We start from the raw sequence: 26,078 nt of genomic DNA on the forward strand, positions 1-26,078 counted from the left end.
CTGTGGCTGATGGGTCGATTGGCGTAGCGATTTTTTTTATCGTCCCAAACAAGCTTGATATGGATATATCCCTATCTGTGCAGGAAACCAACAAGCTTCGGGCCCAGCTGGGACTTTCTCTGATTCCTGTTCCTGGCGAGAATGGCGGAATGGCTTCTGGTGCCCGCTCGGAGACGAAACCGGACAAGGAGTACGAGAACTTTCTCGAGGCTGAAAAGAAGAGCAAAAAGGAACAGACCTCGCACGATCTGCAAGATCGCATTACACAGACCAAGAGCGACCTGAAACGACGCCAGTTGGAGTCGGGGGAAACGCTTATTTCGCAATTGGACAAGGAGGATGTTGCTGACGACGACTGGTTGGCCAGTCTCGGAGCCCCAAAAAAGAGGAGTACTAAAAAGAAGGCGATGGTTCGAACACAGGAAGATACGCTCGAAGGTGTTGCCGTGGCACACGATAAAGAAGAGTATGGGCAATTTATAAATGAGAACGACGAAACCGTGTTCACATTGAAGGATAAGGGTGTGTTAGACGACGGAGAGGACGAGCTGGAGAGCTCCGAACTGAACGAGCGATTAAAGGTTAAAAGAGTTCTGGACGCCAAGTCGAAGAAGAAGGACGTCGAGGAGGAGCAAGTGGACGGGTTCAGAATAGGAGAGGTTGTTCCCAAGCCGAAACAGACGAAGAAACCGCCTGTTTCTTTGCTGTTGGATCTTGACGATGAAGCTCCTGTGGTTTCTGACTATGTTGCTCCTGTGATGAAAAAGTTGAAGAAAAAGGTGCAGAACAAACGGAAGAACTCGAACGAGGACCTGAAAGAGGCCGATTTCAAAAAGGTGAAGCTGATCAATGAGGATCTCGAGAAAGACGACGAGATCGAGATGAATAATTTCCTAGCTGCTTCCAGAAGAAGACGACAGGAGAAGAAACTGGTTGTGGCGCATGAGCAACCTACAGTTGGAGACGGCCAGACCGTGCTTGACGAAGATGCAGAGTTTCTGGAAAACCTCAAGCCTGTTGCTGAAGACGCAGTTCCCGAAGTGGAAGCAGATAGCGTGCCAGCACAGCCAAAGGTCGATTTGGAGTCGATCTCCGCAAAACTTGATGTTCTCCACGACAAGGTGGACGATAACATGGGCATTGGCAGCGCTTTGAAGCTGCTTCGTGAGACTCCTTACGAGAAGTCCAACACTTCCCAGATTAATCTTGTTTATACTGACGACGACGGAAAGGTGCTCACCACAAAAGAGGCGTACAAGTACCTTTCGCACAAGTTCCACGGGCACAGGAAATAGATACATGTATATTGAGCATAGCAAAGACGATCTTCGCTTACGATTGAGTTGGTGAGTAGAGACGGTTGGAAAAAGAAAGCTCCAAAACTTGGAGCTGCAAAAAAATGGTTCCTAGCAGGATCGAACTGCTGATCCCCGCGTTATTAGCACGATGCCTTAACCAACTGGGCCAAGGAACCTGGAACGATAAACTTTGTAGTGTGCCGACTATGGCTTGCCAGACCACTCCGAAATGCACGCGAAAACGCGAGCAGATATATTACTTCGCGTTTTATGACTACTGATCAACATCTTGACAAGAAGCAAAAACTAGAACCAACGATGCAACCGCTAAAAGTTTTCCTGCGCTCCTCGAAGGCCAAGGCTCCAACCAGAGGGTCTGCACTGGCTGCGGGCTACGATCTGTATGCCAGCGAGAAAGCTGTGATTCCAGGCCATGGCCAAGGACTCGTGGCCACTGATTTGAGCATCATTGTGCCAGAAGGCACTTATGGTCGTGTGGCACCACGTTCTGGACTTGCTGTGAAGCACGGGATTTCCACTGGTGCCGGTGTTGTTGACGCAGACTACCGTGGAGAGGTGAAGGTGGTTCTCTTCAACCACTCTAGCAAAGACTTTGAAGTTAATGAAGGTGACAGAATCGCACAATTGGTGTTGGAGAAAATTGTCCAGGCAGAGGTGAGCGAGCTTACTGCCGAGCAATGGGAAGCAGAGACCACCGACAGAGGAGAAGGTGGATTTGGATCTACTGGAGGATTCGGAAAGAAATAATAAATAAGACTTGGATGCTGCGCTATAGAAATATAAATTTCAGTAGTTTGACCACAATGATGAAAACGTACTTGATTAGTCGCCAGAATTCGACAAAGATCCAGACGATCCATAAAGCCATGACGATCAGGTTTTCCAGACAGGAGTATATTAAGTGGAAGAACCATTCGTCGTTTGTGTTTGTGAGATGGTCTTTTTGTTCCTGGATGTTGCGGATTCTCAGTGTAATGGAGGTGTTAATTTCACCGTTGGTTCTGTCACAGTAGCCGAGCAGCTCTTCGATTTTCACAGACTTGACGTTGTTGAATTGGTCGAACCTATCAAGTGTGGCGTCCACCTTGGATATGACCTCTTGGAGCGGGCCAGAGACCTCCTGTATATGCGTTTGGTGGAGATCGAACTGCTGGAGCTTGGCCTCGATTTCCTGCTCCTTGATCCTCAACGCATCCTCCAGATGGAGCTCGTTTGTGCGCATCCGCAGCTCTGCCATCACAAGACTACTGCGCAGGTTTTTAACGTACTTCATCTGCTCCACCATCTCGCTGGTGCAGCTGAGATCGTCGTCAAAGTGCGACATGGCAAACGAGTCTGCAGACTTGCCCGTATGCGACATCGCCGTGAGCTTATCGATGCTGGAATTTCTGGAGTTCGGCACATCCAGCTCTTCGTCGCTCCGGAACGATCGTGTAGGTCCTGGCGTGCGTTTGAGACTGTTGAACCGGTAATGCTCCTGTCTGGCAAGAGAGGCTGAGCTTTCGTTGTTGCGTGGCAGCGAGTTGAGTCGAGGATCGTCGCCAGTGTCGTCGTCTTCCTTGTTGTACTCGCCATCAAACCCAACAAAAAGCTGCTCGTGGAGCCGTTTCAGTTTCCGCGACTTGGGAGGAGTCTGTTTCGTGCCGTCTACTAACGGATAGTACAGCTCTCCACGCGGGTTTTTCAGCTCATGCCAATGGCCCTCTCGCCAGATAATGTCGTTGTAGTATTCGTTCAAGTTGACCTGCCAGATGAGATGCTGGGTCCGGTATTTGCTGAACACCCGCGACGGCGGCTTGTAATCACCGAGGGGTGAAATCAAGAACTTGTCGTTGTACTTCTTTCTTATTCGTCTGTTTCTTATTATTTGCAAAGGATTGAACACTCCTTCGACTTCGGGAAATAGCGGGGTCTGATGGTCGGATTCATCAACATGGATGATTTTTTGGCTTCGTTCTATGCAATCGTAGTAGCTCTGGATTATGGTTCGGACTTTTTCTGCTCGTTTCCTAGAGATTTGGAGACTTTTGTTGTGGTGGTCCAGAACGCCTTCTTTCTGGAGCACGTTGAGCTTTGGTTTTGGATCGTTTATTTGGTCCGTATCGAGCTTCAATTCCTGGATCAGGCTCTTCCGGGTATTAAGTAACTCCTGGGTATCTTCTATTAACACCTCATATCCGCTTGAATCGTTGGTCAAAGTGGTGCTCATGAGACTGTTCTGCGATCGGATCTCATTCAGCCCGTTGTCGGACTCAAGCGGCCGATATTTTTTCAGCTTGACCGGCGTATCCAGAACAGATGTCATTGCATTTTATTACTAAACAGGCTTAATCGTCTTATTTTCTAGAAGTCCCACCCACGCACCAGAACTTGAATTAATTGTCTGTTGATACTTTTCATGTCGTACTACTTTGCCATCATTGGCACGAACGATAGCCCGCTTTACGAGCTGGAAATCGGTACTTACAAACAGTCCGGCGACGGGAAACCAAAGTTCCCTTTGGAAATCAAAGAATTACAGCAATTCATCGTTAACTCCTCTCTAGACATCTTGGAAGATCAACAGTTCAAAAACAACCAAATCTTCACCAAAAACCTCGACTCCTTTTACGGATACCAAATATACAGCTATCTCACTCAGGGAAACATCAAATTCCTGATCTCCACTAACACAAAAAACCAGGACGAGAGTATCCGCCAATTTTTGATTGAAGTCAACGAATTGTACGTGAAAAACCTCCTCAGCCCCTTCTACAACGTCAATGACCCGATCCGCAGCATCGGGTTCGACTCCAGAGTCTGCTCGCTCGCCAGAAAATACCTATAATACATTATAGTCCACACGTCTAATATACATTTACCCCAGCTCCGAAAACCCTTTTAAGAGATCCACAGACGAGAACTTGTGGCCCTCGTCGTCGTGCTCGATCAGCTGTGTCATCTTGGCGGAGATCTCCCGGATCTTCTTTTCTGTCAGCTCGTTCACAGCATTCTTTGACTGCTTCAGCTTGTGCACCATTAGCTTGATGTTCTCCAAAACACGCACCAGTCGTAATCTATCCAGCTGTTTCTGGTACGTCTCCAACACCTGTAGTTGGTCCGCGATCTCGCCCAACTTCCCGTCCACCAACGCCTGCGAGTCATTTTTCTCGGGTAACTCGATTTTCACTGGCAATGCCAGCCGACCTAATTCTCTCCACTGATCCTCCTCCTTATTAAGCTCTTCCAACTTCTTTTCGAACGTTTCCAGTGTCTGCAAGTTCTCCTGGTTGGCCCGGTTTGGTCGCACGATAATTGGTTTATTCAGGTCTGCATTGCTCCGCTGGTCGGTTTCCGAATCGTCGTTATCTGCCACCCACCAGCTCGTGCTAATCTTGCCGTCTGCAAGATCCCTGATGATCTCATCCTTGATCACGTTCGCAATGTTCTTCGCAGTGCTGTTCTTTTTCTTCGAAGTCTCTTTGGCCGCCCGCTTGGCACACCAAACCAGTAACTGTCTCATCTTGTGCGGATCAGGAAGGTCCTGAGAAATATGCTTGTAAAGCTCCTCGTCAGGGATCTCGGGGTGCGGCTCGGCCACAAATCCGTTGCCGACTGAAGAAAGTCGTTTTCCTCGGTTGCTCAACGATGACCGGCGCTTGCTTGTGTTTGCCGTATTGGAATCGACCGGTTTGGTTCGTGTTTGCGATAGCCATTGAGATAATGCGGACTTCTTTGGCTGGACTGACTTTGTAGGCTCAACAGTCTCCTCAACGATCTCCTCTTCTTGCTCCACAACAGGAGCTTCCTCCACAGCTGGCTTCGCTTTAGGTTTCCTCCCTCGTTTGGGCTTCTCCACGGGTTGTGCAGCTTTGGGTTTGGCTCTAGGTTTTGGTTTTGGTTTTGGCTTTGGCTTTGGGATAGTCTCCAGAGAAAAAATCTTATCATCTTCCTCGTCTGACCCTTCAATGGGATCTTCTTCTAGCTCGTCAAGTAGGGATGTCTTTGTGCGTTTGGTTGTTGGGGCAGTCACGCTTGGTTTTTGTCGTTTAGAGGTCTGCTTCTCTACCAACGCTTTTGGTTTGTTCTTAGAGCCTGGAGGCCTGCCCCGTTTACCTGGAGCTTTCTTGGGTGCTTGTGGTTGTGAACCTCTTTTAAAAACAAACCCGTCATCTTCTTCTTCAAAATCGTCATTTGTATGTGGCAGAGAAGATCTTTCGGCAGACTCCTGCGATAACAACTTTCCCAGTCGACCAGATCCAGTCTTCTCGAGCACAGAAGACGAATTCAGTTGTCCCTGAGATAAATCCTCACCTTTAGGTCGCTGTCTTCCAGACATTTGTAGATCAATATATTATATAAACAAATCGCGGTCCCCTAAAAAACGTGTAATGGTGCGTTTTCCTTCGCTAGAAAACCTGAAATTTGCTTTAAGTGGGTGACAATATTCAATTGGTCATGTATTGGAACCACCAATTGCCAATACGTTCGTGTTCAAGTATGTCTGTGTATGTTTTTACTTGTCTACTTAATTTTTAGCTATGGGCCCTAATATTTCTTATTGACACTATATGGTAAGTGACAGATAAATATACTCAATCTTATGCTTCAGCTTAGAAGTAGCCGTCTGGAGACGATGGTTTAGGAGACTTCAGCGGATCAGACGAAGACGAAACTGATCTTGAAGGTGTGTCGCTTCCTGGGAAAACATCCCCGATGGAGTTGGATGGTAAAATACCCGGGGTTTGTGGTAATCCAGATGGTGTTGGAAGCTTTAAGCTATTTGAGGACCCCATGGACGAGCTGCCGAACTCCAAAATAGCACCGTTGAGATTGGTTTGGTTGCTGTTGGAAGCGGCTTTCTTCAATTGCGCTTGGAGCTTCTCCCGCCCTCTAACAAGTCCTGTCTTTGACGGAACAGAAAGAGAAGATGCAGATTTCATGGATGTAAGTGAATTGATCGGAGAAAGCTGGGAAGCCGAAGCAGAATGGTGACCTCCCAAAAAGCTTGGCACGTTCGGTTTATTGAGCATGTTTGGCGATGTTGCTCGTTGAGCAGGTGGTTGTCTGGCTTGGGAAAGATGGGATGGGGATGATGGACGCAGGATCTGGGATCCTTGGGGCTGGCCCGGTGGAGTACTCTTTCCGCTCGAGACACGCTTGGCGACTCTTGGGCGCGGAGCGGTATAGTTGAAGTAGTCTCCAGGTTCTTCGGTAGCTCCTGTCTCGGAGTTGATCACAATCTTAGCAACACCATTGGACGCGTTTGGAGGCGACGTAGGAGTTGTTGAATGGATCGAGAGCCCTTCCGAGGCCTGGGACGTGGAACTTCCGGAAGAATGGTGTCGATGCAAGGCTGGGAAACTGGTGGAGGATGCAGGAATCGAAGATGTGCTTCCGCCTCTGCGATGGTGAGCAGCTGGGGCGGGTGTCTCCTGAGGAGATCCCTTCTTAACCGATTGGAAAGTCGGAAGATGCAATGACGAGGAGGAAATATTGTTGTTCTCCAGTTGAGCTTTCAGGTTGCTCGACGACTCGCCAGAAATCGAGCCACTGTCCTCTCTGAAAGAAGATGCTGCGTCACCGGCGGTGCTCATGTTCAACACAGATGGGGTGTACGAAGGAGCAATTGCAGCGGTGTTTGCCGGACTGTTTCTCTCGAGCGGGCTCTGTAGAGAACACAAGTCTGAGAGATGGTCGAGCCACATTGCAGTGATCTCCGGAGAAGGAGACTTGAACGTAAATTTGGTTTTGAAATCCGTGGACCGGTTCGAAGAAATTCTGATGACAAACTTGCGCGCGTCATCAGGAGATGCACTGACTTTCATGTCGTTCAAACTGTAGGAGTTGAGAGGATGTCTCTCTTTCTTCCGGTCTTCAGTTTTGAACTCATGAATGAAGTTGAACGTGAGCACGTAAAAGAACTTGGAGTAGTTCTTAAGATACTTGGACTTCTTTTCGAGGAAGCCGGAAAGCAAGCATGAACTAATGCGTTCTTTTTGGTAAGGGTATTGGACGTCTGATTTTTTTCGGATCTGCTTCACTTTCATTATGGAATCTTTGGCATTAACCTTCAAAAGGTTCTTTGCGTTGTCGTTGAGAATGAAGTAGTCCCAGTCGATACCGAAATCGTTTTTGAGGAACCCGTTCATGAACTCGCTAACCATGTTATCCTTGACAGCATCGAGTTCAGTGTTGATCAAATTGACGAAATTCTTCACACAGTTCTGGACCTCAGTGTACAGGATGTTCTCTAACTGAACTCCTTTATGCTGAATATCGTAATAGCTTTCCTTCAGCTGGGCCTCGGTGTACAGCTGGTCTTTCAATTGGAGGTCCAATTTCAACCGCAACAAATAAGGGTCCTTCTTTGGCTCCAATTTAGTAAACTTGAGATGGGTTCCAAGACACGTTGTTGTTTCGCCCTTTGTAAGCAATTCCACAGATGTGATGTAGTCTGCAAGAACGGCACCTGTCTTTGCGATTTCGTATTTGAGATCCGACGTCTTAAAATCATCCGAACCTTTCAAAGAAGCAATCTGTTTGATGGTTTCGTTGAGACTCTCCTTCAAGTTTTCCAAACGGGGGATGATCTTGAGGGTTAATTGGTTGTGGGTGATTAGTTCCTTCTCTGCGAGCGAACTATGGTAGTTCGAAAGGGTGGTGGAGATGGATAACACAGACAGATCACCAACGGGCAAGAACGATGTCTGGACAAACTTGTTCAGCATTGACTCCTGTTGGGCATTCTGTTGATCAGACTGAGCCATACTATTGTTGCTTAGTGATCCTCTGAGAGCCTTTGAAGCCGAGCCTTTGAACTTAAGCTTGCCGTTTGTTTGCTTTTTCAACAGCTCCAGATTCTCCAACATTGCCTTGTTTCCAAGATATGTTTGTTTTTTGAAGATACTGATCTCTTTGAAGTAGAAGATCAGCTGCTTGATGATCATCTTCCAGATCGAAAACCGGTTGATCAGCTTGTCGATTGGTTTTGGCTCACTCGTATTGGTCAATGGACTATAGTACGGAGAGTTGTAATTATCAGCCGGCAAGATCTTGGTGTGGAACGCAAGAAGCTTGTTGGAGACATCGACGAAGTCAGCCTGCCCAAAGTAGGTGCTTTGGGACTCGATGGAACCATCGTACAAGCTCTGAGACGCGCTGTCTGAGATGCTTGCCTCGCTTGTCATGTTTTGCCCACGGACTCTCGGCTCTAAATGACGAGAGATCTTCTGTATTCACTAACCAACCAGACGTATCAATAATGATGATACGGTTGAAGGGCGCAAATTGAACGAATTCACTAGAAAATGCCTAGTTTTATTGTACTGCAAAATATCGCTCCCTAAATTCCGATCTAGAATATATCCATCCGCCTGCATATTCAAAACTGGGGAGGGAAGGAAGGAAAAAAAAGCCCTTACACCGTAAAGCGTGAGTAAAGATTAATTACATAGTAAAGCTGTTCCAGAGCTTGGTGAAGCCAACGTTGGGGAACATCTCCACGTTGAATATCGTGATTGTACCTTGGTATCCATCCTCCTTGTCTTGCATCAACTCTGACGTTTCATCCGGTGGCTTTGGAGGTTCTATTTTTTTCTGCCAGAATATGAGGCTGTACATGATATATTGGCCTAAAAGTACCGCACAATCCAAAATCAAGAGACCTAGCCGACCCGTGGGTTGCGCTTCTCCGATGAGATTGATTAGCACTGAGTAGTATTGGAACGTCTGTTTCGATTGGTAGTATTCAATTGCATTTTTTGTATGAGAATTAAGATATGATGTCATCGATTCGAACGAGATGTGAGGCAACTGAGCGTAATTGCGGAAAATGAACAAGTGATCCAAAAACGCGAGGCCATTGATCACAAAGATTTCTACCAGAATCGTGGTCTTGAAGTATTTGTACTGGGTGCGAATGGTCTCCTCTGAGACCGGTTGATTCATAGATAGGAGGTTATACTCTATCCATTGGCGTAATGTGTGAATGTTTATGCTTGAGAGGAACAATTGTAGCGAGATTCTCACCACCAGCCTGAAAAACGATCGGTCGGCTAGATAGATGGCGATTAGTTCAAGTAAGATAAGGTTGTTTAGCGTATCTTTGTACTCGAGCTTCAGGTTGTTTCGAAGCTTAATCAGTTGCGGTAGCCCAGGATCCGGACTTCCCTGTTCATCAACAGCGTTATAAATGGCAGGAAACGATCCAGGAACACTGGAACTCATGATGTTTGGGGCAAAGAGAATATAATTTACTGTGATTCTGTCACTTCCTTGCACCAGGGAGATTTGATTGACAGAGCACCCCCCGTGCTTAAGGCCCGACTCGATAGTGTTGAACAACGGTTGGTGGGCATCGCTCTTTGCTGTTTCGATCGTGTCTTTTTGGTTATTCCCAAGAAATTCCGGCCAATTTTGTCAACTCCAAGTAAAGCCGTGTCCGGCAAAGCGTCAAGATGATCTCGACAAGGAGTAGAAAAAAATATATCTAATCTACTCTTTAATTATTTATTATGTTCAGGATTGGGAGACCACTTGGGCTGCAAACTATGCGGACAGTGAGTCCGCTGGTGATAGCAAATAGAACTCAAATATATCGTTCGATTCGGCTGTACAGCTCGAGCGAAAAGGACTCTGGAAAGAAGGAAGTTGTCAAATCTGATGGCCCGCCACCAGCGTTGACATTGAGACAGAAAATCATGAAGGAGGTCCAGCACTACTGGCATGGAACCAAGCTTCTAGGATACGAGGTGAAGGTGTCGTCTAAATTATTGATTAAGATGTTGGCTGGACATGAGTTGACCAGAAGAGAAACCAATCAGTTGACAAGAACCACCACGGACATCTTGCGACTTGTCCCTTTCTCGGTGTTCATTCTTGTTCCATTTGCCGAGATCTTGCTACCAGTGGCATTGAAGCTATTCCCAAACATGCTTCCGTCCACTTACGAATCTGAAAAAGACCGTAAGAGAAAGACCTCGAATCTTGCAAATACAAGGCAGAAGGCCTCGAATTTCATCCAGAAGACTTTCCGTGAAAGCGGATTGATTTTGCCAACCAAGATAGACGACGCTGACAAGGAGCTGTTTGTCAAATTCTTCAAAACCCTGAACAAAGGACTCAAACCGAGTCACGAAGAGTTGACGAAAATTGCCAGATGTTTCAAAAACGACCAGGTTCTTGACAATCTTTCCCGTCCCCAGCTTGTGGCTATGTCGAGGTACATGGGTATTTCTCCATATGGAACAGATGAGATCTTGAGATACCAGATCAGACACAAATTAATGAGAATCATCAAGGACGACCGTGCCATTGACTACGAGGGAGTCGAGAGTCTGAGTGTGCCTGAACTGAAAGTTGCGTGTGCCTCGCGTGGTATCAAGACCATTGGAGCTTCTCCAGCCCGGTTGAGAGACGACCTCAAAATTTGGCTGGACCTGCGACTGAGGCAGAAGATCCCTTCGTCTTTGCTGATTTTGTCGTCGGCGTTCACATACGGAGAGCATGCGGATGACTTTGAGAGTTACTACGATGCGCTACTGAGTGTTCTGACGTCGATTCCAGATGAGCTGTATAACGTTGCCAAATTGGAGATGTTCCAAGACGATGACGCTCTGAAGCTGAGTATTCTGAAAGAACAGGACGAGCTGATCAAGGAGGAGAACGAGCGGAGCAAGGACGTCAAGACAGGTCTCAAAGACGACCTGAAACTTGACGAGCTAGAGGACAAAAAGGACGAAACAAAATAAATAACATACCAACCTTGTGCATGCTTGGGTCTTACACAAGTTATATAAAATCACATGTAAAAGGCGCAAACCTGAAAGTTCAAGTCTTATTAGTTCAGTCGAACAGGTCGCTAATGCTGGAAGGCATCTCAACGATTTGAGTGGAGTAGAACTTCTCGATTTCTCTGAGCATTTCGGTGTCCTCTCTGGTGACCAAGTTGATGGCCACACCCTTTCTACCAAATCTACCACCTCTACCGATTCTGTGGATGTAGTTTTCTTTGTTGGATGGCAAGTCGTAGTTGATAACCAACGAAACCTGTTGGACATCGATACCTCTGGCCAACAAGTCGGTGGAGATCAAGATTCTGGAAGAACCGGTTCTGAACTCGTTCATAATGGTGTCTCTGTCCTGTTGACTCAAGTCGGAGTGGATAGCAGACACAGTGAAGTTGTTTTCGGTCAACTGTTGAGTCAAGATCTCAACCTTTCTTCTGGTGTTACAGAAGATGACGGCTTGGGTGACGGAGATAGAGTCGTACAGGTCACACAGACAGTCGAATTTGTATTGCTCTTCATCAACATCGATGAAGAACTGCTTGATACCTTCCAAAGTCAACTCGTCCTTCTTGACGAGGATTCTGACAGGGTTTCTCATGAACATGGAGGTAACTTCCAAAACATCTTGAGGCATAGTAGCAGAGAGCAACACAACTTGGGTGCTGGTTGGCAAGAAACGGAAGATGTTGTAGATTTGCTCTTTGAAACCGGTGGACAACATCTCATCAGCCTCATCCATGATGAACATCTTGATGGCATCAGTCTTGAAATAACCTCTCTCGATCATGTCGTGAACTCTACCTGGGGTACCAACAACGATCTGGGCACCGTTTCTCAAAGCTTCGATATCCTCTTGGACAGCCTTACCACCAATAGAAGCGTGGACAGTCAGGTCTAAGTGCATACCAATGGCCAAAACAACCTTTTGGATTTGGAGGGCCAATTCTCTGGTTGGGGCAAGAATCAATGCCTGTGTTTTCTTCAGCTTCTCATCGATTCTTTGCAATGCGGAAATGGTGAAGGTAGCAGTCTTACCGGTACCGGACTGGGCTTGTGCGAGAACGTCTCTTCCTTCAGTGATTGGCAAGATAGCTCTTTGCTGGATAGCAGAAGGCTGTTCGTAACCGTAAGCGAAAATACCTCTGATGATCTCTGGCTTCAGATTCAGCTCATCAAAGGTGTAAACCACGTTATCGTAGTTAGATTGGATCAAATTGGAGTCAACTTCCTGGATACTGTCGGAGGCCATGTTGTACAGTAAAAGTATTTGAAGGAGTAAATTTTTTTCAGATTATATGTACTAGATCCGTTCGGTGGATGGAAAATTTTTTAGGTAGGGTAACTGGAAAATGCCCAACTAGCAAAACCTTGCAACGAGCAGATGTTCTCCGTTACAAAAGCCCAGCAATGGTCTACTTACAAACAGTCTTACTACCAGGATCCACACAGTACACGTGTAGTAACCTCTCATCTTCCTATCTGTTTCTTATTAGTTTATACATTCTGCTTAACGGGAGTAAGACCAGACGTTCTTGAGCAAACCATCTTGTTGAGCAAGTCTGTTCAAGGAGTCATCAGCCTCACCTCTTCCTCTGATGTATCCACACAAAGCGTAGGTGGTGTAAGAGCCTGGGATAGCTCTTCCTTCCTCGTCAACATTGGCAACGTTGATCTGGACAGAAGCGTGGTCCTTGGATTTGATGATTCTGTTAGTGGCAGAGCACTTTCTTGGAATGTACAATTCAACCTGGTATGTTAGAATTCAAGCAAACGAGTCCGACATGGGCTTGGGCACAAAAAACAGCATTTTGCTTCACAGTATGTTGTTCAACAAACCGGTCATAAAACCGAGGAAGATTCCTTTGGAATCCGTTCTTTTGTTGTTGATATTGTTGCTGTCCGAATGTGCTGGCCCCGTCGTCTCTCATCTCTCAACACTTACGAGTTCTCCTTTGTCGTTTTCCATTTTGCTGTTGTATGAATATGTTTAAAGGTTTAGTTTTCTCTAAAAATTTCCGCACCAGCCAGGTGAAAAATTACGCCGCACTTTTCTGAAAAATCCACCAGGTGGGAATACGGGGAGGTGCGAGGTGTGGACTTTTGACAGTCACATCGAGTTTGGCAAGTATGGTAGCCAGCATTACAACAGATACAATGTGGTAGTGATACAACAGATGTCTATATTCAACAGTCAGTCCAATGCTAGTCCTAGATACGAAAACACCACGCCCATAGACACAGCCAGAGCTGCTATGCCGGTGTAAACACAGACCCTCACAATGAGATTCAGGTTGTAGCGAGGTTGCAAAGCAGCACAATCAGACATCTTTCTCAATTTGTCTGCCTGGCCCGCAAAGACACGGGCGTGGATTGGTTTCAGAAGTTTATAAATCAATGGCTTGGAAAACGCCTTCCAAAATGCCAGCAATCCGATACCAACCGCCAATCTCAGGCCGGTTTTGAAGTAGCCGAGTTTTGCGAGCTCGAACTTGCTGCAACCGGTGTACTCCAAGCGAGGGTCACGGAACGAGGAGATTGAGAGTCCCCAGTAGGCCAGATCAAGCCCGATCAGCACTCCGATGAATGCAACGCTGTCTTCGAAGCATGGACAGTGGTCTATTGGCAAAGGGTGGTAGTAGATCAACGAGTACATTATCGCAATCACACTGATCGGTGCCAGCATCGATCCGTTTGCCAGGAAAGTGTCCCACTTGGTCTTTGTTGCCCAACGGAACAGCACAACCAGACCTCCGATAGTTGAGCCGACCACGATGTCAACTATGCCATGCATTCCGCAATAAACGCGGCCAAAAACCATTGAAAACAAGTAAACAAAAAGCACAAGCAAAAGGATCATAGCTGTATGGGTGTTGATATGGTCCAGATTGGTAATTATGGCGTGGGAGAGCAACAAGAACACACCAAATGCGTTAGCCGAGTGGCTGGAAGGACATCCGTATTCCTCTGCGGTATAATGACTCATGGTCTTCCGCACTAGCGGCGGAGATCTGGGTCTTGGGAGACACAGGTAGTCCTTCACTGCACCGGACAGAAAGATGCCCAATCCTAGTACATAGACCAGGTCTCGGTATGGCAATTCGAACCACAACGGGACCGGAAGACACAGAACATAGAAAGTATGCGATCCCAAGTTGGCCGAATAAGTGAAGTAGATATCCAGCCATTTGTTAGCAAACGTCCGTTGAGCCTTTGCAAGTCGGGGTGTTTCTTCCTGGACAAATTTCAGAAGTCTGGACCGGATTCTGAACCGATAAGGATCCATTCTCGTGGTATAAAAGGACTCTGGCTGGAGCCCAGAGTCATTTTTGAACGTACTTGTTAGATCCTCAGTTGCCATAACAGAAGACTCTGAGCATTGCATCGAATAAATCAGACCAAGATTTTTTGCAAGAGAACGGTTGTTTTTGCAGTAAACACGCGCAGGGTTTTTGCCAAAATAATTAATCGTGATTACATAATGTCGATAAAGCTATTAAGATCTTACACTATGGTACAACATGAATCGTCACGAGAGTCCTTGGAAGACATGGAGGGTGCTGCGTGAACCGCGCTAGCGCCTCTGAAATGGCCCTTGCTGAATCGCTTGGAGTCTCTTGCAGTTTCTCTGGACGCGGCTTGGTGTTTGTTGTACACAACGTTGACACACGAGTTGAACAGTTGGTCCACGTTGTACATCTGTTTGGCCGAGCACTCAATGTGTGCGACAGCACCAATGCTTTTAGCAACGTTGTACGCCTCTGCTGGGGTAACCTGTTTTTTAGCGACGTCCGATTTGAGGCCTACAAGCACAATTGGGGTCTTGTCGCAGAACCCAAGGATCTCAGGAGCCCACACCTCTGGGATGTTCAAAAGCGAGTCCTTTGCGGCTAAAGAATACGCCAAAATGATCAAATTAGAGTCCTGGTAGCTCAATCTTCTGAGTCTCTCATAGTCCTCCTGACCAGCCGTATCCCAGAGATCCACCGTGAGTATGTGTTGTTTTGTGCTGTCCTGTAGAAATGCACGGTGGTTCTCGAAGATGGTTGGTTCATACTCTGTTGGAAAACTGCCTCGGATATACGACGACAACAACGAAGTCTTTCCGCAGCCAGAGTCACCCACAATGACTATTTTGAACTGAAGATCCGGGTCGGGGGTAGGCAGATCCGACTGCTCTAGCAAACGGAACTTTCCTCCGCTCGCTATGGGGTCCACATAGAACTTATCCATTTAATACCTTATGTTTATCTTGGTGAAATTTATGTTTATGCTTCCAATTTTAGAGAAAATGGTCGTGTGTATCTTGAAATCGCGAGATTTGGTACGAGTGGATTAAAAAGGGGTCAATGCAACCAAAGAATAGGACCTGAGCAAATCACTCAATAGAGTAAGAAACGATGCATGACGACATGGGCATTGTGAGCCGTGATACGGCGGACAATTGCACGATGCTGTTCAGCGAATGTCTGACATCTAGACCACGGCCAAAAATGGTGGTGCACGGATGCGGCTTGGCTGGTAGCATTTTTCTTAACTGACCTGGCACATTAAACATTTCGGTAAAAATATATATACTGCCCTGAGGACACGAGAAACTAATTCATTTGCACGACAGATTCCCATGTCCGCTTCAGATTATAAGCTCCCTGCCAACTTGGAGTCCTTTTCTCAAACTGAGGGTTCTCAGACCGGGGTGAAAGAAATTAAAATCGTGGTCATTGGAGATTCTGGATGTGGTAAAACCTCGTTGTTGATCAACTACAAGGACGGCAAGCCCGCCAACCATAAGGACTACGTTCCGACGATTTTCGAAACTTATAACTGTCTGATTTCCAGCGGTTCGTCCACGTTCAAGCTCTCGTTGCATGATACGGCCGGCCAAGAAGATTTCGAGGGCTTAAGAACGCCCATTTACTCCGACGTCGACGTGGTAGTTGCATGTTACTCCGTGGACTCGCAGCCGTCGCTTGCTAATATCATAGAGACGTGGGTCCCCGAGGTCCAGAATTACCAGCCTGATGTGCCTATAATTTTAGTCGGGACCAAATGCGACCTGAAAGCCGAGCTTAGCCACGACCAGCTCGTCACAAAGGAAGAGGAGCTCGAGGTGAGTTCCCAGATCGGCAAAACCGTGTTTGGCCACCTGCAAGCCTCTGCCATCACTGGCGAGAACGTGAAAAAAGTGTTTGATGTCTGTGCCAGCGTCATGGCCGGCAAGGCTCCGCCTGCTGCTCCCGCTACCGACAGGCCGACTGCCTCCAAAACTGCTCCTGCTACCGGAACAAAAGCATCGACCGAGGAAAAGGGCGGTTGCTGCGTGATTGTTTGAAAAATGACATAGCACCACTCTGTCCGCCGCGGAGAATCACAAACAGTAACACTGTGTGAAGTGAGTTCCGCCACTATGTAAGCAATACGTTAATTGTACTTTTCTGATTTGAACTCGTTATGATTGCAATCTCTCGTGCTGTAGTTGGTTGATAAAGGACTACACAGCCCGGATGTGTTTACAAAAAAATTTTATGCCAGTTGGACTAGTCCGTATACCTTTAAAAAGAGTTCTTATGCCGACCAAAGTTGTTCCTACTGTTGCTCAGAGTGGGCCTCGAAAGGTGAAAAGACACCGGGCCAAGAAACAGAACCCAGAGCCTACTTCTCCGCTTGGAGTGTTGCTGAATCATGAAATCCCCCAGATCTGCAAAGAGCACAACCTGACCCTTGAGCAGGTTTCAAACCCACTCAACAAGGTGCTGAACGATTCCGAGCTGCGCAAGAAGTACAACAGAGTGGTTGAGTCTGTGGAGATCCTCAAATACTCCTCCAACGGCGAGGGTCTTGCGTTGCTACCGCATCCAGAGATTCCAGGCGGAAAGCAGATCGCTGTTGTTCCGTTCGGCATGCCGGGCGACGTGGTGACTCTGCGCGTGTTTATGACGAAACACACGCATGTTGACACCGACTTGCTGAGTATCGACAAGTCGTCGGACTTGAGAAAACAGGACCTCATCAGATGTCGCTATTTTGGAGCCTGTTCCGGCTGCCAGTACCAGCCGATCGAGTACGAACAGCAGCTCGAGTTTAAACGCAACACCATTGTCAACGCATACAAGTATTTCGCTCCTCGGCTGGGTGTTTTGGGTAAACTGCCGGAAGTTGGTAAAACTGTTGCAAGTCCTTTGAAGTACGGGTACCGTACCAAGCTCACGCCGCACTATCAGCTGAGTCGCCACGAGGACGCGAAAACAAGACCCAACTTTGGATTTGGGTCCAAGGGCCGTCCATCCTGGCGCGAAGTTCCTCTCAGAGAGTATCCTGGAGAGGTGATGGATATCGAGGACTGTATCATTGGAACAGAGATCGTGAGACAGGGAATGAAGAATGAGCGTGCTCGTTTGGAGTCGCAAGCTGCAAAGGGCGAGATAAAGCACAAGGGTGCTACCGTCCTGCTCAGAGAGGACACTAGACGCAACAAGGACGAAGTGAAGGGATCCACAGACGAAATGGGTAAGCTTTCAATTTTGGAGCAGGACGACAAGTTCAAGACCTGTGTTACGGACAACAACGCGATTGTGAGCGAGTACGTGAACGGTCTGCGGTTTGATTTCGTTGCAAACGAGTTCTTCCAGAACAACAACTCGATTCTTCCGAAAGTGATCGACTACGTCAAGTCGAACCTGGCACTGGACAAATCCGGCGACGACTACCTCGTGGACGCATACTGTGGGTCCGGATTGTTCAGTATTTCGTGTGCGTCGTCGGTGCGCAAGTCTCTCGGAGTGGAGATCTCTGCTCACTCTATCGCTTTTGCCAAGAAAAACGTGGAGCTTAACAATATCGACAACTGCGAGTTTATCGAGGGTAAAGCCGAGAAACTGTTTGAGAAGATCGACTTCCCGAAGGACAAGACGTCGGTGATTTTGGATCCACCAAGAAAGGGCTGTGACGAGGTGTTTTTGAAACAACTGGCCGAGTTTTACCCAAAGAGAATCGTCTATGTCTCGTGTAACGTCCACTCGCAAGCAAGAGACGTGGAATACTTCCTCACGGAAACAGAAAAGGGAAAGGACTACACCCTCGAAAGCATTATCGGGTTCGACTTCTTCCCGCAAACCCATCACGTGGAAGGAGTTGCGGTGCTGAGCCGTAAATGTTGAATGCGTTGGAAAGTAAATTAATGTATAAACTCAGAACGCAGACTTTAAAACAGAAAAAACAAATCCAAAACAACATGCCCGGACGTTCATCCAAGCTCAATAAACCTCCCAAAGCCATCGCATCAACGGAACTAGTATACAGCTGATAATAGCACATAAGGAAAACCTTACAAGATCTAGGCTTGAGTCTTGGCATACTCGCTCTTTTCGAGCTCGTATCTCTTCTTGTCAGCCTCAGCCTTGGCTTCGTAAGGAGCTTTTCCGGCCTCATCAAGAGCCTTCCACTTCTCACCAAGCAGTTTTCCAATTTGTCCGAAAGCGATACCTGGGTTCTCAGCTCTCACAATGTCTCTTTGCTCATTGGCAAAGAACATGTAAGCAGAGAGAGATCTCTTTGGGGCGTTTGGGTCCTTCTTCTTTCTAGCGGTTTTCTTAGCAGCCATTTTCTGTGTTTGTTAGTATTGTTGACTGGTCACCCACATATAAATAAACACGCGCACATATACCAGCTGCTGCTACCGCGTTTCTGTCAGGCTGGGGTATGTGCCATTTGGATTATTTTTCCCTCCACACCCAAAAGGCGCAGGCCGGGTCACCTTGTTGGGAAGAGCTTTGCACAGCCCGAAACTTCCCTAACAAGCTAGTTTGGCCCCCTCCTTCGACGGCGAGTAAACAGCAATGGCGGGGCGATCACGAGCCATTTGGGTGCTGAAGAGGCCAGGAATTCGTCACAGAGACGTAATAATCGCACCTCCCCTATTTGTCGCCCTGTGAATCCCTGCCCCCCACGCTACTCTGCCCTCGAGCGAATAGCCATTGCGGTGTGGCGGACGGTGAAACAGCAATCGAACCACCACCAATAGCCAATTGGCCTCCTAACAGAACCATCGTCGCGGATTCATCATAATGGTGTGCCATAATATTATTACTTACTATTGTTCGCTCCCAATTCAGTTAGCAGAGAAACAGTGCACTAATAATTTTGTAAGGAGGAAAAATAAATACAGTTTATAGGGGGAATTGTCCTCTAGTAAAAATTGCTTGCAAAAATTGTGAGAGACTTTTATTATAGGATAGTGGAGAAAATCGGAAATTTTACCCGGCCCTCTGTATTTTAATAAAAATGCATCTCTACACCAGCGAGATATTCACCTATAAAGTGCTCATCAGAACCAGCCCTTGGAATTGTTGCTGTAGTCGGCAGCTCCTGGGTACTGGTATTGGTTCTGGTAGTATGGGTAGGCCTGGGCGTTGGCAATGCCTGGCGTGGTGTTTCCAGCGGCCACACCGCCAATCTGGGAGCCAGCCAAGCCTGGTGCAGCAGCAGCCTGCGAGCCGCTAGCCTGTTGTTGGTATTGGGCATACTGTTGTTGCATCAGCATGGCTGGGTTGACCTGCTGTTGGCCAGCTTGAGCGCCAGCTGCAGCTTTGGCGGCCTCGTCGTCACCGCCGTTAGCAGTTGCCTGCGGGTTGCCGTAGATCTTGTTCTGGAATGAGTTTCCAAAGCTGTTTTGCTGCTGAGGAGCAGCCTGCGATGGAGACTGTTGAGATTGGTAGTTCATGTAGAATTGGTTGGCAGCAGGGTTTGGTTGGGAGTAGAATGGCAAGTAGTAGTTGAAGTATGGGTAGTACGATGCTGGCATGCCCATCATTGGGTTATTGATTCCAGGAGCAACCTGTCCGGTAGCACCACCTTGCACCTGAGAAGCCTGAGGGTTGATGGTGTTAGGCACAGGGGATTGCGAGTTGATCTCGTGAGTGTTGGATCCGGCAAAGGCCTGTTGCTGTTGCAAAAGCTGTTGTTGCTGGTTGAACAATTGCTGGTACTGTTGCTGGTCGTAAGACTGGCCATTGGCAGCAGCTGGCGACCGAAGGTAGTTGTTGAGATCGGAGAGACCGCCGTAGTAGTTCGACTGATCGTATGCCTTTGGTTGTGGTTGTTGCTGCTGTTGGGGTTGTTGTTGCTGGAAGTTGGTGTTGTTGTTTCTGTACTCCTTATTATATTCAGGTTGAGCAGGTTGCGACTCTGGCACTTTGGTCTCTTCCTTATCGTTCAAGGACATGGAACCGAACGAAATTCCGTCAACGGAACCAACCTGGCTGGTGGACGATGGAAGCACCACAGGAGCGGTCTGGGCAGCCTGGGCAGCCTTCTTGGAAGATCTTGATGCCGCTGGCTCTTTTGGTGGCTCGGCGACAACTGGCTTTTGTTCCGCCACGGTCTCTGGTTCAGGAACAACTGGCTCTTCTTTCTTTGGTTCTTGAGCCGGTCTTTTCGCAATCTTTGGCTTTGGTGCCACGGCAGCTGCCCAACTGAGCGGCTTGGAGTTCGGAGCAGAAGCTGGTGCAGAAGCAGCCACAGGCTCCTTCTTCTTGGATGATTCTTTAGTAGATGCCTTGGTTTCGACAGGTTTCTGTTCAATTGGAGCCTCAACAGCGACCTCTTCTTCCTTCGGAGCCACTTTGGTAGCCTTGGCAGGCTTCTGGGCTAGCGCACTGGCCCACGAAGAGCCATCAGAAGGTAGAGAGGAGGCGGGTTGAGGAGCATGAGCGGAAGCAGTGGTCGTAGCAGACGGAGCAGCCTGTTTAGACACCTTGGATGCGGAGGGTGTCGTATCTTTCTGTCTATGAACTTGTCTTGGCTTCGGGCCGGTGAATCTAGCCTGCTGGTGAGCTTTCTTCCCAGGTTGCACTTGGAACGAAGCTGTGGAATCCTCGTGCTCTTCGGCTTGCACAGCTTTCTTCTTTTCCTCTTTCTTGACAACTTGGTCCCATTTCTGTATCTTTCCCGTTAGTATACCTTCCGAGATCTCGGTTATGTCCACGTTAGCAATCTCTTCTTGAATTGTAACGAAATCTTGAAACGACCAATCTGGGAAAAACTCAGTCAAAGTCTGAAACTTCTGCTTCAACTCTGTTGATAGTCCGTTACTGCTCGAACTGTGGCTATTCTTCTTTGAACCGCCTCTGTATTTCGGATTGTTTCCTCGTTTGGATGTGTGTTCGGAGGAGGTGTCCTGCTGTTCCGACATGTTTATATATGATTATACAATGGACTTGTGATGACTGAACAAAAAAAAAGTATCTTCAGACTAGTATAATCTGTTAACGGCTTGGAAAGGCTCTCTCTTGTTCCCGGTAATTGTTATCACAAAGTCACGTCAAATAAATGGTAATTGCCATCATCTTTTTGAAAAATTCGACGAAAATCAGGTTGGGTCGCGCACGACCTCCTTTGGTGTTTGAACAAACAAAACACAACCGAAAAACAGCCAGCTTATTTTTTACACATCCTTACACCGGAAACTGGACAAATATTCTGCATCACTGGTCTTTCAGAAACGAGTTAACAGTAACCTATAAACTATAGTTGGTTTTCGGTGTGGAAGAACTCCAATGCCTCGGTAACACGCTTGGTCATGGTCTTCTCTCCCTCTCTGACCCACACTCTTGGGTCGAAGTACTTCTTGTTTGGCTTGTCGGCACCGTCTGGGTTTCCAACCATCGACATCAAGTAGTCCTTCTTGTTCAACACGTAGTCTCTAATACCAGTCAAGTAAGCATATTGACAGTCGGTGTCGAGGTTGACCTTCACCACACCATTCTTGATGGCAGTGTCGAACTCGTGGTGAGAAGATCCAGAACCACCGTGGAAGACCAAGAACAATGGGTGCTTGGTCTTTGCACCGATTTGCTTGACGGCATACTCTTGGTGCTCTCCCAAGATTTCTGGTCTCAAGACAACGTTACCTGGCTTGTAGACACCGTGCACGTTACCGAAAGCGGCAGCAATGGAGAAGTTTGGAGAAATTGGAGCAAGGGCTTTGTACACGGCAAACACAGTCTCTGGCTGGGTGTACAGCAAGTCCTTGTCTGCGCTCTCGTTGTTGACACCGTCCTCCTCACCACCGGTGATACCGATCTCCATCTCGAGCCATTGGTCCAGCTTGGCCATTCTGGTGAAGTATTTCACACACGTGGAGATGTTTTCGTCATCGTTCTCCTCAGATAAATCGAGCATGTGAGACGAGAACAATGGCTCACCGTGGATCTTGTAGTAGGCCTCGTCGGCCTCTAACATGCCGTCGAACCATGGCAACAGCTTCTTAGCACAGTGGTCTGTGTGCAAGATGACTGGGATGCCGTAAACAGGAGCAACCGATCTGATGTAGTGAGCGGCAGCAATGGCACCGGCAATGGAAGCCTTCTGTCCGTCGTTCTTCACACCCTTACCGGCGAAGTAAGCGGCACCACCGTTAGAAGTTTGCAAGATGATTGGGGAGTTTGCGTCTCTGGCCGCCTCCAAAGCAGCAACCACGGTAGACGAAGAGGTCACGTTGATGGCAGGAATGGCAAAGCCTTTCTCCTGGGCGTACAGAAACAAGTTTCTGACATCGTCACCGACGATAACACCTGTCTTTCTTTTCAAAAAATCCAATCCCATTGTGTAGTTTTAATATACTTGTTAGAAATAATTTGCAATCCCCTTGGTCTTTATAGTTCCACCTTTTGACCAGCTGGAAATTTCGATTTAAGTGGGTGACCTGACGAGAAAAAACTCCGGGGTACTGTCAGGCATGGCAGAAAAAAAACCGTACGTTTGCTAGCAATTTTCGCTGGAGGCTGGGTGGGTGCGGGCCGCTGCTCGACCCGCACTGAAAAATAGACTATTTACCCTGACCCGGAATTTTTTTGACTACTTAAGTGTTTATGTAAACATCTCGTGATCAGCGATTGGCCCACACAATCCTGCTGATCATCTGGTTTGCCAGCAAGAATGCATCAAAGTTGTTGTTGTGCGGCTCATCGTTGCGCAGAAGTTTTTGGCGCAGATTGCTAAACTGCTCTTCTTCGTATTGTTCGTGTAGCACCGAGCTGATTTGCTCCACTTGCGTGTTTTGCGGCAAGTACACGTCTCCGGAGTCGATCATGAACCCTATCAGTTTGGAGTAGCACTTTGGGTTTTTGATCAGACTCGTGACAAGCTCGCATTTGGTGTTGTAATTGTCGCTGTTGAGCTTCCCAATGTCCACCACAATCTTAAGCTGTCCATGGAGCTTGGTGTTCGTGTCGAGATTGTGGAACGCGTTGAGCACCTCGTTGTTGTTATCGCAGTCGCTGGTCCTTATTACCAAAAACGTATCGCGATTGCCGGTGGTCTCGACCTGTGCAACCGAGCCGTTTTTTGTGATGGTGAGAAAACTGTGGGGAAAGCTTGACGCAAAAATCGCCTCCTTCCCCTTCGAAACATGGTACTCGCTGCTGCTCGGGACCTCAAACCCGCACGGATAAGACACCCCAGACACAATTTCCCGGTGCAACTGGCTCTCCAGCAAAGTAGAGTCCACCAGCCCCAAACAGCACAGATCTGAATAATACTGGGGAGAAATGGTGTTGGACAGACTCACCGTTAATGGACAGTACTTGGCCAGCTCGTGCATGAGAGTTCTGCACAGAGGTAGTCCGAGCTTCACTTCTTTGGTTTCTCTGAGAGGATCTTGTGATTCCTCGTATGCTGTGTAGTTGGCTCTCATGGATAGCATGATGGAGTCCGGGGACAGATCGTTCTCGTAGATATGCTTGAGCTCTGCTCCCAGCTCTGCGGGTAGCTTGTTCTTTGCCTCAAAACTGACCTTGTACGATCTCTTGCCGGAAAGCTTGGAGATCCACTGGGCGCAGTGTTTGGACTGTAAAGGGTTATTCAACGTGGACGGCCCGGTGATGATCAGAAGCTTGTGTCTGTTCACGCGACGAAAGTCCTCCATCAGCTCGTTGACAGCGTCTCTGTATGCGAGGATCTTGGACGTGAGCTGATCGCTGATGGGAAACAGGTAGTTCTGGATCACCTCTGGCTGTGCCACCGCCATGATTCCGTGTTCTGTTGGGTTAGACTGAAGTCAGAAACACATACCTTTCAGCATCAGCCCTGAAGACGAGCTGGAGGGTGGTCGTTTGTCTTTCGAATAGGTTCCGTAGTCCCACTGGGGTAGTTCTGAGGAGCCCATGTTGAAATAGGGAGACAACAGATAAATTTAAAACGCCAGGGATTTAAATACGGACAAATTTAATTGACTCAGCGGATGTACTAATATTTACCACCAGAACATGTTCCTGAACCAAAGAATATCGTTCTAGCACGCAACTTCATCGACAGCTCTTTGGCAAACAGTTAACTTGCAACCCTGCCCCTAGCTCCTCGCTACCATTATTTGCACAGCCATCTTCAAAAATATTTCGCCAATTACATTATGTCCAGGAGATTCACGTCTCTGCTCACGCGCGTGAACAACAACGTGGAACTTGTTCTGCAGAAGTTCCACGACATTGTTGAGCTATCGTCGATTGAGGACAAGTCGCAGGAAACACAGGCAATCGAGGCTCTTCAAATAGAATCCAACGCAGCCACTGTGGTCAGACTCACCGAAGAACTACTGGCCATCACCAGACAGCTGAAAGAGGCATGGATTCTGGGACAGGTGCCCAACTCCATCGAGTCACAGCAGGACGAGCGACTGCTCCAGGCGAAAATGAACCAATTACTCGAAGTCGTTAGCACTTTAAAATAGTCTATTAATATTCATTCAATCATATCATAGAAATCGCATTCAAATTCAAGAACTATCAGGACATCCCCTTCATAATCCTATCTGCTCTCCCCGTTATTACTCAGTTTATTTGGAGGTGTCAAGAACGTATCTGCCGGCAATCTTTCCTTGCTCCATCAGCTCAAACACCTTTGGCAACTCAGACAGACCAACAATCTTGATTGGAGCCTTGACCTTTCCTCTGACAAAGAAGTCGACGGCCTCGGCAGTATCCTGTCTGTTTCCGACGTAGGAACCACGAATTTGGATCGATTTCACCACATGCTGGAAAACAGGAGACTTGCAAACAGCTCCGGCTGGCAGTCCAACAAGAACAACCACGCCCAATGTTCTCACATAGTCGCACGACTGGGCAATGGCTGCCTCAGAAACAGACACGTTGATCACACCATGAGGACCTCCGTTGGTTGCCTTTTGCACAGCAGCCACGATGTCCTTCTCCTTGGTGAAGTCGATAAACACCTCACCTCCTAATGACTTGACAAGATCACCTTTCTCGTCTCCTCCGTCGATACCCAGAACTCTCAGCCCCATGGCAGTAGCGTACTGGATAGCCAGAGCACCAAGTCCTCCACCTGCGCCTGAAATGGCCACCCATTGACCAGGACGCAACTCGGCAGTTTTTAGGGCCTTGTAAACGGTGACACCAGCACACAGGATTGGAGCCACCTCTGCAAGATCAGTTCCCTTTGGGATCTTGGCGGCCTGCACAGCGTCTCCGGTGGCATACTGCTGGAACGAACCGTCGTGGGTGTATCCGGACAAATCGGCCTCGGGACAGTTTGGCTCTGCTCCCTGTTGGCAGAACTCGCACCCCATGCACGAGCCATTGAGCCACTTGATACCGGCCAAGTCGCCGACCTCAAAGTTGGTGACGTTGGAACCTTTGGCCACCACCACACCGGCACCCTCGTGACCGCCAACAAGTGGGAGCTTTGTATCCAACGGCCAATCGCCCTTCCAGGCATGCAGGTCAGTATGACAAACACCTGAATATTTCACATTCACCAAGATCTCGTTCGGTTTTGGTGTTGGGACAGGGATGTCTTTGTATTCTAGAGGACCCTTGCTCTTTTCGAAAACAACGGCCTTTTGTGTCTTTGGGATTGTACTCATAATTGCAATTGGAAGCTGAAGAGTGGAAAATTAGATCTATTTATATTATTTGGAAGATCGGCTAAAATGACGTTTCTATTGAAGAAAAAATATAATCACCAGTTGCTTCTACTC

At 47.7% G+C, this 26,078-nt stretch overlaps 22 protein-coding genes and 1 pseudogene across 23 annotated transcripts; 10 read left to right on the plus strand and 13 right to left on the minus strand.

Annotated features, from left to right (window-relative positions):
• Window positions 1–59: 59 nt before the first annotated feature.
• On the plus strand, window positions 60–1,295 carry OGAPHI_005529 (uncharacterized protein; the record flags this gene model as incomplete). The annotated part of the gene is made up of 1 exon (XM_046206723.1): window positions 60–1,295. The coding sequence occupies one exon, from the start codon at window positions 60–62 to the stop codon at window positions 1,293–1,295; it is 1,236 nt and encodes a 411-aa protein (XP_046059369.1).
• A 321-nt stretch (window positions 1,296–1,616) lies between these two features.
• Window positions 1,617–2,066, plus strand: OGAPHI_005530 (uncharacterized protein; the record flags this gene model as incomplete). The annotated part of the gene is made up of 1 exon (XM_046206724.1): window positions 1,617–2,066. One exon carries the CDS (start codon window positions 1,617–1,619, stop codon window positions 2,064–2,066), a length of 450 nt encoding a protein of 149 aa, XP_046059370.1.
• A 22-nt stretch (window positions 2,067–2,088) lies between these two features.
• On the minus strand, window positions 2,089–3,624 carry OGAPHI_005531 (uncharacterized protein; the record flags this gene model as incomplete). The annotated part of the gene is made up of 1 exon (XM_046206725.1): window positions 2,089–3,624. The coding sequence occupies one exon, from the start codon at window positions 3,622–3,624 to the stop codon at window positions 2,089–2,091; it is 1,536 nt and encodes a 511-aa protein (XP_046059371.1).
• Window positions 2,642–4,146, plus strand: OGAPHI_005532 (uncharacterized protein; the record flags this gene model as incomplete). The annotated part of the gene is made up of 4 exons (XM_046206726.1): window positions 2,642–2,752; window positions 3,007–3,087; window positions 3,226–3,461; window positions 3,756–4,146. The coding sequence occupies 4 exons, from the start codon at window positions 2,642–2,644 to the stop codon at window positions 4,144–4,146; spliced, it is 819 nt and encodes a 272-aa protein (XP_046059372.1).
• Window positions 4,147–4,176: 30 nt separating this feature from the next.
• On the minus strand, window positions 4,177–5,637 carry OGAPHI_005533 (uncharacterized protein; the record flags this gene model as incomplete). The annotated part of the gene is made up of 1 exon (XM_046206727.1): window positions 4,177–5,637. The coding sequence occupies one exon, from the start codon at window positions 5,635–5,637 to the stop codon at window positions 4,177–4,179; it is 1,461 nt and encodes a 486-aa protein (XP_046059373.1).
• Window positions 4,346–7,142, plus strand: OGAPHI_005534 (annotated as a pseudogene). Its single transcript has 5 exons — window positions 4,346–4,370; window positions 5,100–5,591; window positions 5,944–6,245; window positions 6,531–6,709; window positions 6,821–7,142. Coding segments are annotated over exons 1-5 (1,320 nt in total).
• Window positions 5,912–8,488, minus strand: OGAPHI_005535 (uncharacterized protein; the record flags this gene model as incomplete). The annotated part of the gene is made up of 1 exon (XM_046206728.1): window positions 5,912–8,488. The coding sequence occupies one exon, from the start codon at window positions 8,486–8,488 to the stop codon at window positions 5,912–5,914; it is 2,577 nt and encodes an 858-aa protein (XP_046059374.1).
• Window positions 8,489–8,747: 259 nt separating this feature from the next.
• OGAPHI_005536 (uncharacterized protein) lies at window positions 8,748–10,233 on the minus strand (the record flags this gene model as incomplete). The annotated part of the gene is made up of 2 exons (XM_046206729.1): window positions 8,748–9,667; window positions 10,206–10,233. The coding sequence occupies 2 exons, from the start codon at window positions 10,231–10,233 to the stop codon at window positions 8,748–8,750; spliced, it is 948 nt and encodes a 315-aa protein (XP_046059375.1).
• OGAPHI_005537 (uncharacterized protein) lies at window positions 9,815–11,987 on the plus strand (the record flags this gene model as incomplete). Its single annotated transcript, XM_046206730.1, has 2 exons — window positions 9,815–10,991; window positions 11,200–11,987. 2 exons carry the CDS (start codon window positions 9,815–9,817, stop codon window positions 11,985–11,987), a joined length of 1,965 nt encoding a protein of 654 aa, XP_046059376.1.
• Window positions 11,145–12,338, minus strand: OGAPHI_005538 (uncharacterized protein; the record flags this gene model as incomplete). Its single annotated transcript, XM_046206732.1, has 1 exon — window positions 11,145–12,338. The coding sequence occupies one exon, from the start codon at window positions 12,336–12,338 to the stop codon at window positions 11,145–11,147; it is 1,194 nt and encodes a 397-aa protein (XP_046059377.1).
• A 132-nt stretch (window positions 12,339–12,470) lies between these two features.
• OGAPHI_005539 (uncharacterized protein) lies at window positions 12,471–13,353 on the plus strand (the record flags this gene model as incomplete). Its single annotated transcript, XM_046206733.1, has 2 exons — window positions 12,471–12,839; window positions 13,114–13,353. The coding sequence occupies 2 exons, from the start codon at window positions 12,471–12,473 to the stop codon at window positions 13,351–13,353; spliced, it is 609 nt and encodes a 202-aa protein (XP_046059378.1).
• Window positions 12,597–13,055, minus strand: OGAPHI_005540 (uncharacterized protein; the record flags this gene model as incomplete). The annotated part of the gene is made up of 2 exons (XM_046206734.1): window positions 12,597–12,836; window positions 13,032–13,055. 2 exons carry the CDS (start codon window positions 13,053–13,055, stop codon window positions 12,597–12,599), a joined length of 264 nt encoding a protein of 87 aa, XP_046059379.1.
• OGAPHI_005541 (uncharacterized protein) lies at window positions 13,281–14,447 on the minus strand (the record flags this gene model as incomplete). Its single annotated transcript, XM_046206735.1, has 1 exon — window positions 13,281–14,447. One exon carries the CDS (start codon window positions 14,445–14,447, stop codon window positions 13,281–13,283), a length of 1,167 nt encoding a protein of 388 aa, XP_046059380.1.
• Window positions 14,448–14,590: 143 nt separating this feature from the next.
• Window positions 14,591–15,319, minus strand: OGAPHI_005542 (uncharacterized protein; the record flags this gene model as incomplete). Its single annotated transcript, XM_046206736.1, has 1 exon — window positions 14,591–15,319. One exon carries the CDS (start codon window positions 15,317–15,319, stop codon window positions 14,591–14,593), a length of 729 nt encoding a protein of 242 aa, XP_046059381.1.
• Window positions 15,320–15,710: 391 nt separating this feature from the next.
• On the plus strand, window positions 15,711–16,418 carry OGAPHI_005543 (uncharacterized protein; the record flags this gene model as incomplete). Its single annotated transcript, XM_046206737.1, has 1 exon — window positions 15,711–16,418. The coding sequence occupies one exon, from the start codon at window positions 15,711–15,713 to the stop codon at window positions 16,416–16,418; it is 708 nt and encodes a 235-aa protein (XP_046059382.1).
• Window positions 16,419–16,653: 235 nt separating this feature from the next.
• OGAPHI_005544 (uncharacterized protein) lies at window positions 16,654–18,243 on the plus strand (the record flags this gene model as incomplete). Its single annotated transcript, XM_046206738.1, has 1 exon — window positions 16,654–18,243. The coding sequence occupies one exon, from the start codon at window positions 16,654–16,656 to the stop codon at window positions 18,241–18,243; it is 1,590 nt and encodes a 529-aa protein (XP_046059383.1).
• A 176-nt stretch (window positions 18,244–18,419) lies between these two features.
• On the minus strand, window positions 18,420–18,686 carry OGAPHI_005545 (uncharacterized protein; the record flags this gene model as incomplete). The annotated part of the gene is made up of 1 exon (XM_046206739.1): window positions 18,420–18,686. The coding sequence occupies one exon, from the start codon at window positions 18,684–18,686 to the stop codon at window positions 18,420–18,422; it is 267 nt and encodes an 88-aa protein (XP_046059384.1).
• A 723-nt stretch (window positions 18,687–19,409) lies between these two features.
• OGAPHI_005546 (uncharacterized protein) lies at window positions 19,410–21,275 on the minus strand (the record flags this gene model as incomplete). Its single annotated transcript, XM_046206740.1, has 1 exon — window positions 19,410–21,275. The coding sequence occupies one exon, from the start codon at window positions 21,273–21,275 to the stop codon at window positions 19,410–19,412; it is 1,866 nt and encodes a 621-aa protein (XP_046059385.1).
• A 332-nt stretch (window positions 21,276–21,607) lies between these two features.
• On the minus strand, window positions 21,608–22,687 carry OGAPHI_005547 (uncharacterized protein; the record flags this gene model as incomplete). The annotated part of the gene is made up of 1 exon (XM_046206741.1): window positions 21,608–22,687. One exon carries the CDS (start codon window positions 22,685–22,687, stop codon window positions 21,608–21,610), a length of 1,080 nt encoding a protein of 359 aa, XP_046059386.1.
• On the plus strand, window positions 21,663–23,462 carry OGAPHI_005548 (uncharacterized protein; the record flags this gene model as incomplete). The annotated part of the gene is made up of 3 exons (XM_046206743.1): window positions 21,663–21,703; window positions 21,805–22,207; window positions 23,217–23,462. The coding sequence occupies 3 exons, from the start codon at window positions 21,663–21,665 to the stop codon at window positions 23,460–23,462; spliced, it is 690 nt and encodes a 229-aa protein (XP_046059387.1).
• Window positions 22,971–24,110, minus strand: OGAPHI_005549 (uncharacterized protein; the record flags this gene model as incomplete). Its single annotated transcript, XM_046206744.1, has 1 exon — window positions 22,971–24,110. The coding sequence occupies one exon, from the start codon at window positions 24,108–24,110 to the stop codon at window positions 22,971–22,973; it is 1,140 nt and encodes a 379-aa protein (XP_046059388.1).
• Window positions 24,111–24,491: 381 nt separating this feature from the next.
• Window positions 24,492–24,809, plus strand: OGAPHI_005550 (uncharacterized protein; the record flags this gene model as incomplete). The annotated part of the gene is made up of 1 exon (XM_046206745.1): window positions 24,492–24,809. One exon carries the CDS (start codon window positions 24,492–24,494, stop codon window positions 24,807–24,809), a length of 318 nt encoding a protein of 105 aa, XP_046059389.1.
• A 105-nt stretch (window positions 24,810–24,914) lies between these two features.
• OGAPHI_005551 (uncharacterized protein) lies at window positions 24,915–25,964 on the minus strand (the record flags this gene model as incomplete). Its single annotated transcript, XM_046206746.1, has 1 exon — window positions 24,915–25,964. The coding sequence occupies one exon, from the start codon at window positions 25,962–25,964 to the stop codon at window positions 24,915–24,917; it is 1,050 nt and encodes a 349-aa protein (XP_046059390.1).
• Between the last annotated feature and the right edge of the window lie 114 nt (window positions 25,965–26,078).

Source organism: Ogataea philodendri (genome assembly GCF_020536065.1).
Source record: "Ogataea philodendri strain CBS6075 chromosome Unknown scaffold3, whole genome shotgun sequence".
NCBI classification, from domain to species: Eukaryota; Fungi; Ascomycota; class Pichiomycetes; order Pichiales; family Pichiaceae; genus Ogataea; species Ogataea philodendri.